The sequence below is a fragment of the Rhinopithecus bieti genome, unplaced genomic scaffold (genome assembly GCF_001698545.2).
Source record: "Rhinopithecus bieti isolate Rb0 unplaced genomic scaffold, ASM169854v2 scaffold_34968, whole genome shotgun sequence".
Lineage (NCBI taxonomy): Eukaryota > Metazoa > Chordata > Mammalia > Primates > Cercopithecidae > Rhinopithecus > Rhinopithecus bieti.
The window spans coordinates 589,217-601,876 of NW_016814942.1; the positions used below are offsets into that span (position 1 = coordinate 589,217).

Sequence of the window (12,660 nt, forward strand, 5' to 3'; positions counted from 1 at the left end):
TGGTCAGGTTGGTCTCGAACTCCTGACCTCAGGTGATCCACGTGCCTCGGCCTCCTACAGTGCTGGTATTACAGGCATGAGCCACTGCGCCCAGCCTAAAACTTGCCATTTTCATAGTGATTTCCACGTTTTCTTAGAGATGGGGCAATTTATACTTCACAAGTAATAGATATACTCACTTGGCTGGGCATGGTGGCTCACGGCTGTAATCCCAACACTTTGGGAGGCCGAGACAGGTGGATCACCTGAAGTCAGGAGTTCAAGACTAGCCTGGCCAACATGGTAAAACCCCATCTCTACCAAAAATACAAAAATTAGCCTAGCATGGTGGCAGGCACCTGTAATCCTGACTACTTGGGAGATTGAGGCAGGAGAATCACTTGAACCAAGGAGGTGGAGGTTACAGTGAGCTGAGATCACGCCACTGTACTCCAGCCTGGGCGACAGAGTGAGACTCCTTCTCAAAAAAAAAAAAAAAAAAAAAAGGTACTCACCTGTTCCACACATCCTCATCAGCCTCATGTCTTGTCACTTTTTATTTTTGTCAGTCGGATAGGTGAAAAATGTATCTCACTGTGACTGTTGCTTGCGATTCTATTTGTGAGGTTGAACATCTCCAACCATCACCACCAACTTTGACCTTAGGTGCAGGTGGTCGAGCAAATTGTAAATCATTCATAGTTCAAGCACATTATCATCTTTGATGTATGCAAGGATCTCTCTCTCTCTTTTTTTTTTTAAGATGGAGATCAGTCCATCACCCAGGTTGGAGTGCAATGGCGTGACCTTGGCTCACTGCAACCTCCACCTCCTGGGTTCAAGTGATTCTCCTGCATCAGCCTCCTGAGTAGCTGGGATTACAGGTGTGCATCACCACGCATGGCTAATTTTTGTATGTTTAGTACAGACAGGGTTTCACCATGTTGGCCAGGCTGGTCTTGAACTCCTGGCCCCATGTGATCTGCTCACCTTAGCCTCCCAAATTGCTGGGATTACAGGGGTGAGCCACCAGGCCCAACCATCTTTTGTTACATTTGTTTATTCTCGTATATTTTTATGCCCTTCCTTGTGAATCTAGATGTTCTTGCAAAATGTGTATTATTTTATTGAGTCTATGTTGTAGTTTTAGAGCTGCTATTTCCTTTTTGTAAACATTTTCTTTATATCTTTTGCCTGCCTGGCTACTGGATTTGTCTTTTTCCTATTGATTTGTGTGAGCCCTTCATTTTTTTCTTTTTCTTTTCTTTTTTTTTTTTTGAGACAAAGTCTCTGTTGCCAGGCTAGAGTACAGTGGCATGATCTCAGCTCACTGCAACTTCTGCCTCCTTGGTTCAAGTGATTCTCCTGCCTCAGCCTCCTGAGTAGCTAGGGCTACAGACGCATGCCACCATGGCCAGCTAATTTTTGGGTTTTTTTGTTTTTTGTTTTTTTTTTTTTTTGAGACAGAGTCTTGCTCTGTCGCCCAGGCTGGAGTGCAGCAGCGCGATCTTGGCTCACTGCAAGCTCCGCCTCCCGGGCTCACGCCATTCTCCTGCCTCAGCCTCCCGAGTTGCTGGGACCACAAGCGCCCGCCACTATGCCCGGCTAATTTTTTGTATTTTTAGCAGAGATGGGGTTTCACCGTGTTAGCCAGGATGGTCTCGATCTCCTGACCTCGTGATCCGCCCGCCTCGGCCTCCCAAAGTGCTGGGATTACAGGCATGAGCCACCACACCCGGCTTAATTTTTGTATTTTTAATAGAGATGAGGTTTCACCATGTTAGCCAAGATGGTCTGGATCTCTTGACCCTGTGATCCGCCCAGCTTGGCCTCCCAAGGTGCTGGGCGCATGAGCCACCGCGCCTGCTCCCTTCTGCGAGAGGACTTTTGCTTTTGCTCTTTCCTCTGAGTGGAATGCCTTTCCTTTCTTTCCCTCCTCATCTACTTAATGTGACTTCTCGTTTATATTCTATTCCTCTCCTCTGGGAAGCCTTCTCTGACCACCCACTAAAGACCAAATATTCTCTGTTCACCACTATCTCCCCAGCACCCAGTACAGTGCCTGGATCACAATAGCTTCTCGGTAAATACTTGCTGAATGAATGAATGAATGAATGAATGAATGAATGAAAGTATCAGGTGGTGACAGGCAGGTTGAACTGTTAAAAAATTTATTAAAATGTCCAAGAAGTACATTAATATCCACAGTGTCAGATACCACAGACCCACAGAACACTGCAGCTCACAGCAAAACCAGCAGGACCCAAAGCCGTTCACACGCACACACACTCATGTGTGCCACGCACATGGCACACGCAGACACACACGCACATCCCAAAGGGAAAGATCAAAAGACAAACCACCCACTTTAGAAAAGACCAGAGCCCCCTCCCACCGTGGAGCCGAGGTGGGGGCAGGGCAAATGGCTGAGGGGCGCAAGGGCAGGCAGCATAAACCAGGACCCCCCAAAAAACATTGCATCCCCAGACCCCTGCATCCCCAGCCCCCCACAAACAAAGGAAAATTTTTGTGTGACATGGATGACCAAAGATGTGTTATTATTATTATTTTAAACTAAGAAGAGTTATCAAAGTAAGAAGACAAACCTGTATCCCTGGGTTTTCTGAATAATAACCATAATAAGATAGATGTCTACAGGGAGGAAGATTGAAGACAAAGATAAGGGTTCAGTTTACACTTCTTAACCATTTCCTAAATGTGTATGAGGGTGCAATTATGTTTCAGTCTCCTCTCCAGAGTCCAGAGCAGGATTTGGGTCAGAGCCAAGACAGGAGTTGGCTCTGACTTCTGGATTTGGAGTAAGGATTTGGTGATGGAGATAAAGTATAAGGAGAGCCAGAGTAAGGATTTGGTCCAGGAAACAGGACCAAATCCTTACTCCTGTCGTGGTTGTGACTTCAAGCCAGTACCTTTCCTTTATATCTGAGCCTCAGTTTCACTGTGTGTAAAATGGTAAAGTAACAGTTTCTAAGTCAATGGGCTATTGAGAAAATTCAAGGAGATTATATGTAAATCCTTAGCGTGGTGTCTACTTCTTAGTTGTCAATGGTCATTATTACTTCCCAGAAGGGATTCAGGCTCAATTAACACATTTCTTTCTTTCCTGAACCCCTAGGAGGTCCATGCATTTTCTTATTTTTCTTTCCTGAAGAGGGCCATTCTCCACGGTGTTTTTAACCCTAATCCACAGATTTTACCCAGACTGCTGAAAGTGGGTAACAGACATGGAGGAAAAGCTGTGGATCTTTCCTGCCAGAGATGAGGGAACTGGATCCTGGCCTCTGGTGTGGAGAGACCTTCCACAGGTTGCACATTTGGGGGAGGAAGACAAGGTGAGTTCTTTGCCACTTAAAAAATTAAAATCTACAAGAGAAAAATGTGTATGTGTGTGTGTGTGTGTGTGTTTCAGTTTTAACACTGAGCATCTCTCTACAATATGACCACAGGTAGGTGTCACTACTTCAAGTTTTAAGTGTTTCTAGACCACCAGGCAATGGCCAGGGAAAAAGGTGGGGTGGGGCAGGGGTGGGACCCAGGGCAGGGGCACTACCAATGTCTGCTTGAGGACTGGGTATGGGCACTGGGCTAGAAAACTTGGCAGCACCTCCTTGGTCCAGGAAGGAGGTTCTTTGTCTCCCTGAGAGATGGAGGGGGAAGAAATCTGGGCTCATCTAGCCCTAAATATCCTCTCGTCTATTTGTGTGAAAGAGATTAATCACACATGCAGAACCACCAAATCTCGGCACTGGACTAGACCTGGAAGGGTTAGCAATATACTCTCCCTCCATCACCTACATATTGCTTTGCTTATTCTCACTCCTAACTCTGAAGGCATGGAGGGAGGTTGTCCTAAAAAGATCCCTAAAACGCAGTACATCGGATTTCCACACTATATGTGTTTATCCACCAAGACCAAAGACGGAACTTGGGCTGAAGCCCAGGGTAAAGGGAGAGCTGTTGTCAAGTTCAAAAACAGTGTGCTTCTGTGTAGCCTTCTATTCCCAAAGCTAATGACCCTACGTCCAGGTTTCTTCCTGGATTTAGGAATTCAGCCAACATTGACTAAGTCTGAATTTCTGGTGTGAAAAGCAATTCCTTCATGTGAATGCAAACATACACTCATGCACCCTCATCAAGGCCTGCTTCAATCAGCCTGGCAAACAAGAGACCAGACCGATGAGCTTTGCTGCTTGTGCTTCCCTCAGCTGGGAGACGCTCCCAGAGTTCAGCCAGACAAGAATGGACTTTTCAGACACCTGGCTCCACCTGCCAAGAGGATCTTGCGTACGTAAAAAAAAGGGAAGAGGAGCTTTGTACAAAGGATAATGTGTGGGGGGATGTGGTTTGGGGTTCGGGGACTTCTGGACTCTCTTGTTTCTCTGGGTTCTGTCTCCCCAGGGGAAGGCTCCAGAGGAGGTGTGGGAAAGGTGTTGTGCTTTCTTTTTTTCTGGTTCTTCAGCAGAAATTTCCTTCATCCTTCTCCCAGTCCTCTGTCGGGTGTTTCTTGTGTTTTCTGCGTTCCTTGCGGGATTTGTGGTGGTGATGCTGGTGGTGGTGTTGGTGGTGGTGGTGGTGTCGCCGCATCCGATGTGAACGTCTGGCTGCAGGGAAGTGAGGGAGGACAGGGAAGGGACAAAAGGCGGTGAGAAGCAGGTGGCCTGATGCAGTGGGTCTCCTCAGGAGAGAAACTAGAGGAAAGCGGCCAGACATGCGGGCTCATCTCTGTCATCCCAGCACTTTGGGAGGCCAAAGTGGAAGGATCTCTTGAAGCCAGGAGTTTGAGACCAGCCTGGGCAACATAGCAAGACCCTGTCTCTACCAAAATCAAAAAATTAGCCAGGCATGGTGGCACATGCCTGTAGTCCCAGCTATTTGGGAGGCTGAGTTGGGAGGATCCCTTGAGCCTGGGAGGATAAGGCTACAGTGAGCTGTGATTGAGCCTTGCACTCTGGCCTGGGCAACAGAGTGAGACTCTGTTCCAAAAAAAACAAAAAAAAAAACCAGGCCGGGTGTGATAGCTCACGCCTGTAATCCCAGCACTTTGGGAGGCTGAGGCGGGCAGATCACCTGAAGTTAGGAGTCCGAGACCAGCCTGGCCAACATAGCGAAACCCTGTCTCTACTAAAAATACGAAAATTAGATGGGCATGGCAGTGAACACCTGTGATCCCAGCTACTCAGGAGGCTGAAACACAAGGATTGCTTGAATCCGGGAGGTTTCAGTGAGCTGAGATTGTGCCACTGCACTCCAGCCTGGGCAACAGAGCAAGACTCCATCTCAAACACACACATGCGCACACACACACACACACACGCGCGCGCGCACACACACACACACAAATGAAGGAAACATCAGACAGGCTGGTAAGTTCTCACTTATCTGCAAGGCTGTATTATCAGGCAGACATTAAGCCAGATCAATGTGTGGAGTAATAGGATGTCTTAATTGGAAACTAGAAATACCAAAATCCTATGCTGAGGTCTCTGGGAGAAGCTACTTACGTTTGGTGCAGACAATTTGGGGCCTGTCCCACTTGCCATTGCTCCGGCATCGAATGGTGGCCACATGGTGCTGGGCAAATCCTTCATTGCACTGGTACCTTACAGTGGCATGGACATTGTACTTGGCCTTGCGGGTACCGATGAGTGAGGCATTCTCCACTGCTGGAGGGGGACCACAGAGCACTGGGACAGAGGAATCTCCGGTGAGAGAGGTGCTCACATCTGGGCTAAGTTGTTGTATGAGACAGAGTTTTGTTCTGTCACCTAGGCTGGAGTGCAGTGACGCACTCTTGCCTCACTGCAACCTCCGCCTCTCTGATTCAAGCAATTCTCCTGCCTCAGCCTTCCAAGTAGCTGGGATTACAGGCACTGGCCTGTAATCCACACCTGGCTAATTTTTGTATATATTTTTTCTTGTTTTCAGACAGAGTCTCACTCTGTCTCCCAGACTGGAGTGCAGTGGCGTGATCTCAGCTCACTGCAATCCCTGCCTCCTGTACTCAAGTGATTCTCCTGCCTCAACCTCCCGAGGAGCTGGGATTACAGACATGCACCACCATGCCTGGTTAATTTTTGTATTTTTAGTAGAGACTCAGTTTCATCATGTTGGCCAGGCTGGTCTTGAACTCCTGACCTCAGATGATCTGCCCAGCTTGGCCTCCCAAAGTGCTGGGATAACAGGCGTGAGGCACTGTGCCTGGTTCTTGTTGTTTTTAAAAGACGGTCTTCCTCTGTCGCCCAGGCTGGAGTGCAGTGGCACAATCACAGCTCACTGCAGCCTCAACCTCCCAGGCTCAAGGGATCCTCCCAACTCAGCCTCTCAAGTAGTTGAGACTACAGGTGCGCACCACCAAACCTAGTTAATTTTTTGATTTTTTGTAAAGATGGGGTCCCACTATGTTGCCCAGGCTGGTTTTGAACCCATGGGCTCAAGCAATCCTCCCTCCTCAGCCTCCCAAAGTGCTGGGATGACAGGCATGAGCCACCATGCCTGGTGGCCGTAAACTTGTTTTGAGTTTTATTGGAAATGACACCCGCCTCAGCACGTCAACAGGTCTTTGCCCAGTTCTGATCTCATAGGACTGGAAGTGACTGTGTCTGTCTATCTCCTCTAACCAAATCAGCAGCTCCTTAGGGACAGCAACCTCCTGGCACACCTCACTATCTAATTCTTAGATAGTGCACAATGGGAGTGAAGGAGACAGAAGGCAAGAATAATTATCTGAGCAAATAAAAGGCTGGGTGCGGCAGCTCACACCTGTAATGCCAGCACTTTGGGAGGCTGAGGCGGAAGGATTGCTTCAGTCTGGGAGTTTGAGACCAGCCTGGGCAACACAGCAAGACCCTGTCTCTACAAAAAAATTTAAAACTAAGGTCTGGGAGTGGTGGCTCACACTTGTAATCCCAGCACTTTGGAAGGCCGAGGTGGGCGGATCACAAGGTCAGGAGATCGAGACCATCCTGGATAATATGGTGAAACCCCAAAATACAAAAAATTAGCCAGGCGTGGTGGTGGGCGCCTGTAGTCTCAACTGCTGGGAGGCTAAGGCAGGAGAATGGCATGAACCTGGGAGGCAGAGCTTGTAGTGAGCCAAGATCGCGCCACTGCACTCCAGCCTGGGTGACAGAGCAAGACTCCGTCTCATAAATAAATAAATAAATAAGCCAGGCATGGTGGTGTGCACTCGTAGTCCCAGCTACTGGTAAGACTGAGGTAGGAGGATTACTTGAGCCCTGGAGTTCAAGTGATCTGCAGTGAGCCGTGATAATGCCACTGTACTCCAGCCTGGGCAACATCGCAAGACCCTGTTACAAAACTAAATACATGAATAAATGGGGAGGGGGGAGGATGTGAAAACTGACAAAGAAATGGAAGCAAACACGAACAAAAGTATAAGAGAAAGGTGGACATACAAATGTATACAAATGATTTCTTTCATATATAAAGATCTCTTAAAAATCAGCAAGATCATCAAGTCAGTTCATAGGGAAAGAAATACATGCCAACAGCCTGTCAACATATAAACAACTGGTTAGGTCAGGCATGGTGGCTCACACCTGTAACCCCAGAACTTTGGGAGGCTGAGGCGGGCAGACTACTTAAGGTCAGAAGTTTGAGACCAGCCTGGTCAACATGGTGAAACCCCATCTCCACTAAAAATTAAAAAAAAAAAATTAGCCAGGTATGGTGTATGCCCGTAATCCCAGCTACTCGGGAGGCTGAGGCAGGAGAATCGCTTGAACCTGGGAGGCGGAGGTTGCAGTGAGCTGAGACTGTAACACTGCACTCCAGCTTGGATGACAGAGTGAGACTCCACCTCAAACAAACAAACAAAAAACAATTGGTTATTCTCATCCTTAAAGGCATGCAAACTAAGATAACAATGAGATACTATTTTTCCTCACTTAGATGAACAAAGAACAAAAGTTTGAGAATGTGCAGAGTTGGCAAGGGTGGGAGGAAACAAGCACTCTCACACGCTGATGGAAAGTGAGAACTGGCTGGGCTGACATTTACCAACTTAAAAAGATGAAAGCCAGGTGTGGTGGCTCACGCTTGTAATCCCTGCCCTTTGGGAGGCCGAGGTGGGTGGATCACCTGAGGTCAGGAGTTCGAGACCACCCTGCCCAACATGGCAAAACCCCCGTCTCTACTAATAATATAAAAATCAGCTGGGCGTGGTGGCATACACCTGTAATACCAGCTTCTTGGGAGGCTGAGGCAGGAGAATCACTTGAACCTGGGAGGTGGAGGTTGAAGTGAGCCAAGATCACGCCACTGCACTCTAGCCTGGGCAACAAGAGTAAAACTGTCTCCAAAAACAAAATAAATAAAAAATAAAATAGAATAATTAAAAAAATATATATATATATAATGCTATCCACCTCGGCCTCCCAAAGTGTTGGGATTATAGGTGTTAGCCACCCCGCATGGCCTATTTCCAGAACTTTTTCATCACGACACACCAAAATTCTGCATCCATTGAGCACTAGTGACTCCCTCTTCTCCCGACCCCTATGCCCTGGCAAACACTAATCTACTTCCTCTATCTAAATTTGCCTACTCTGAATGCTTCATGAAAAAAAAAAAAAGAATCAAGCCTGGGCACAATGGCTTATGGATATGATCTCAGCACTTTGAGAGGCTGAGGCAGGCAGATTACTTGAGCCCAGGAGTTTAAGACCAGCCTGGGCAACATGGCAAAACCCCATCTCTACAAAAAAATACAAAAATTATCTGGGCATGTTGGTGCATGCCTATAGTCCCAGCTACACGGGAGGCTGAGGCAGGAGGATCGCTTGAGCCCAGGAGGTGGAGGCTGTGATGAGCCATGATTATGCCACTGCATTCCAGCCTGGGCAACAGAGAACCAGTGAGCAAAAGTGACAGAGAGGAAAAGGAGCAGGGGGCACCGCATACCTGTGCCCTTCTTGCAGACATAGGGTAGATTGTAGTTGCAGGGGACATCGTTCCAGCGCCCGCTTTCATGTGCCACCATCACCACACAGTCCTCGCCACCCGCAAAGAAATTGTCCGGCTGGTTCTCTCGCCAGTTCTCGAATTGCTGCAGGAATAGGGGGCAGGGAGTTGTTCAGGGGACCTCTGTTCCAGCCCAGGTTCTGGCACTTCCTGCTGTGGGATTCCCCTGGCCAGACCCCTCAAACTCACAGGGATTCAATGTTCCCATCTCTACAATGGCCACTGTCCTGCCCATCCTGAGGGGGGCCACCACTGTCATCCAAGCCACCATTCCTGTGGCTCGGAGGCTGCATCATCCCTCTCCCTGGTCCTCCTGCCTCCCTGGGTGCCTGGCCGCACCCAGTTCATTTTCAACATGAATCAGTGTTAGATAAATGGTGGGCCAAGGCCTGGCCTGGTGGCTCACGCCTGTAATCCCAGCACTTTGGGAGGCCACGGTGGGCAGATCACCTGAGGTCAGGAGTTCGAGACCTGCCTGGTTAATATGGTGAAACACTGTTGCCACTAAAAATAAAAAAAAAAATTAGCCAGGTGTGGTGATGTGCGCCTGTAATCCCAGCAGGACAATTTCTTGAACCCAAGAGGCAGAAGTTGCAGTGAGCCAAGATTGCGCTATGGCACTCCAGCCTGGGCGACAAGACCGAGACTCCGTCTCAAAAAAAAAAAAAAAGATAGAAAAGATAAATGGTGGGACAAATGGTGATCTCAGCCCGAAGTCCAGGAGGACTTCCCTAAGGAGGCAATGTGAGAGTTAAAGAATCAAAGACGGTAAGGATTCAAGGCTGGGCATGGTGGCTCACGTCTGTAATCCCAGCACTTTGAGAGGCCAAGGGGGGCAGATCACTTGAGGTCAGGAGTTCAGGACCACCTTGGACAACAAGGTGAAACCCTGTATCTAATAAAATACAAAAATTAGTCAGGCATGATGGTGCACGCCTGTAGTCCCAAGCTACTCAGGAGGCTGAAGCAGGAGAATCGCTTGAGCCTGGGAGGCAGAGGTTGCAGTGAGCTGGGTTGCACCACTGAACTCCAGCCTGGATGACAGAGTGAGACTCTGTCTCAAAAAAAAAAAAAAGTAGTAAGGGTTCGGACAGGGAACAGTATTCCTAGCAAAGGGAACCACCAGTGTGAAGGCTCAGAGGCAGGACTGAACTTGAACTTGTTCTGCTTGAGGAACAGACAAAGCCTAGTGAGGCTGGAGCTGTGTGATGGGGCTGGGATATGCTCAGAGAGTGGAGAGGGACCAGATCTTGCATTAGAGGAAAGGAGGTGAATTTTTAGAAACTGTGGCAAAATATATATAGCACAAAATTCCTAAAAAACCATTTTTGTTTTGTTTTGTTTTGTTTTGAGACAGAGCCCAGGCGGGAGCGCAGTGGTGCGATCTTGCTCACTGCTACCTCCACCTCCCGGGTCCTGGTTCAAGTAATTCTCCTGCCTCAGCCTCCTGAGTAGCTGGGATTACAGGCATGCGCCACCATGCCTAGCTAATTTTTGTATTTTTAGTAGAGACGGGGTTTCACCATGTTGGCCAGGCTGGTCTTGAACTCCTGACCTTGCAATCCGCCCACCTTGGCCTCCCAAACTGCCGAAATTACAGGCTTGAGCCACCGCACCCAGCCAATTTTAACCATTTTTACATGTGCAGTTTATTTTTATTTTTATTTTTTTGAGACAGAGTCTGTATTACTCAGGCTGGAGTGCAGTGGTGCGACCTTGGCTCACTGCAATTTCTGCCTCCCAGGTTCAAGAGGTGGTGTGCAGTTTAATACATTAATTACATTCACAATGTTGCATAACCATCACCATTATTTCCAGAACTTTTTTTTGAGATGGAGTCTCTCTCTGTCGCCCAGGCTGGAGTGCAGTGGTGTGATCTTGGCTCACTGCAACCTCCAGTTTCCGGGTTCAAGCAATTCTCCTGCCCCAGCCTCTGAGTAGCTGGGATTACATGTGCGCTCCACCACGCCCAGCTAATTTTTGTAATTTTAGTAGACACAGGGTTTCACCTGACCAATAGGTCAGGCTGGTCTTGAACTCCTGACCTTGTGATCCACCTACCTCGGCCTCCCAAAGTGTTGGGATTACAGGCGTGTGCCACCCCGCGTGGCCTATTTCCAGAACTTTTTCATCACGACACAACAAAATTCTGTCCCCATTGAGCACTAGTGACTACCCCTTCTCCTGACCCCTAGCCCCTGGCAAACACTAATCTACTTCCTGTCTCTAAATTTGCCTACTCTGAATGCTTCATGAAAAAAAAAAAAAATCATAGAACAGCTGGTCTTTTATGCTTGGCTCATTCCATGTTTTGTTTATTATTTTATTTTATTTTATTTTGGAGCCCGAGTCTCGCTCTGTCTCAATTTTTGAATTTTTTGTAGAGATGGAGTTTCGCCATGTAGCCCAGGCTGGTCTCGAACTCCCAACTTTAGGTGATCCACTCGCCTTGGCCTCCCAAAGTGCTGGGATTACAGGCATGAGCCACCCACCGCACCCAGCCTGTTTTGTTTTGTTTTGTTTGAGACAGCATCTTGCTCTGTCACCCAGGCTGGAGTGCAGTGGTGCAATCTTAGCTCACTGGAGCCTCGAACTCCTGGGCTCCAGCGATCCTCCTACTTTGGCCTCCCCAAAGTGCTAGGACTACAGGTGTGAGCCACCACACCCAGCCTCTTTTTCTTTCTTAGTATAAAATTTTTTTGTTTTGTTTTGTTTTGTTTTTTAGAGATGGAGTCCTGCTCTGTTGCCCAGGCTGGAGTGCAGTGATGTGATCTCGTCTCACTGCAACCTCTGCCTCCCGGGTTCAAGTGATTCTCCTGCCTCAGACTCCCAAGTAGCTGAGATTACAGGTGGGCACCACCATGCCCAGCTAATTTTTGTATTTTTAGTAGAGATGGGGTTTTACCACGTTGGCCAGGCTGTTCTGGAACTCCTGACCTCAAGTGATGTGCCTGCCTCAGCCTTCCAAAGTGCTGGGATTACAGGCGTGAGCCACTGTGCCCGGCCTGTTTGTATAAATTTAAAGGGTACAAGCGCAATTTTATTACACGCATATGCATATAATAAAATATATATTGTCTACTGGCAAAGTCTTGGCTTTTAGTGTATCCATGACCTGAATAATGTACATTTTTGTACCAGTTTGAATCTCTGTTTTCAATTCTTCTGAGTATGTACCTAGGAGTAGAATTGCTGGGTCATATGGTAACTCTTATGTTTAACTTTTATTTTATTTTATATTTTAGAGACGGGGGTCTCACTGTGTTGCCCAGGCTGGATTCCAATTCCTAGGCTTAAGTGATCATCCCGCCTCAGCTTCCCGAGTAGCTGAGACTACAGGCATGTACCACTGTACCCAGTTTCTATGTTTAACTGTGTGAGGAACAGCCAGATTTTTACACAGTGGGAGAAGGGGAATTTTTATCTTGAGAACAATGGAGAGTCTGGAAGGGCTTGAAGCAGGGAGGATGCTGAGCTAATATGTTTTTAGAGACAGGGTCTCGCTGTGTCACCTAGGCTGGAGTGCAGTGATGTGATCACAGGTCACTGCAGCCTTGAACTCCTGGACTCAAGTGATCCTCCTCAGTCTCCCAAAGTGCTTGGGATTACAAGCATGGGCCACCAGCCTGGCCTAGAAATTATATATATATACACATATATATATATATATAATTTTTT

General features: G+C 47.7%; 1 protein-coding gene across 2 annotated transcripts in view; it reads right to left on the minus strand.

Annotated features, from left to right (window-relative positions):
- Positions 1 to 2,133: 2,133 nt before the first annotated feature.
- The window catches only part of NCAN (neurocan), a 41,457-nt gene continuing 30,930 nt past the window's right edge, over positions 2,134 to 12,660 (minus strand). For both annotated transcript variants that reach the window (XM_017852709.1, XM_017852708.1), the window contains exons 13-15: positions 8,923 to 9,067; positions 5,502 to 5,684; positions 2,134 to 4,601 (exon numbers count right to left, since the gene is read on the minus strand). In XM_017852709.1, the coding sequence (XP_017708198.1) occupies positions 4,456 to 4,601; positions 5,502 to 5,684; positions 8,923 to 9,067 (474 nt within the window). In that variant the 3' untranslated portion in view covers positions 2,134 to 4,455. The remainder of the gene's footprint in view (positions 4,602 to 5,501; positions 5,685 to 8,922; positions 9,068 to 12,660) is intronic.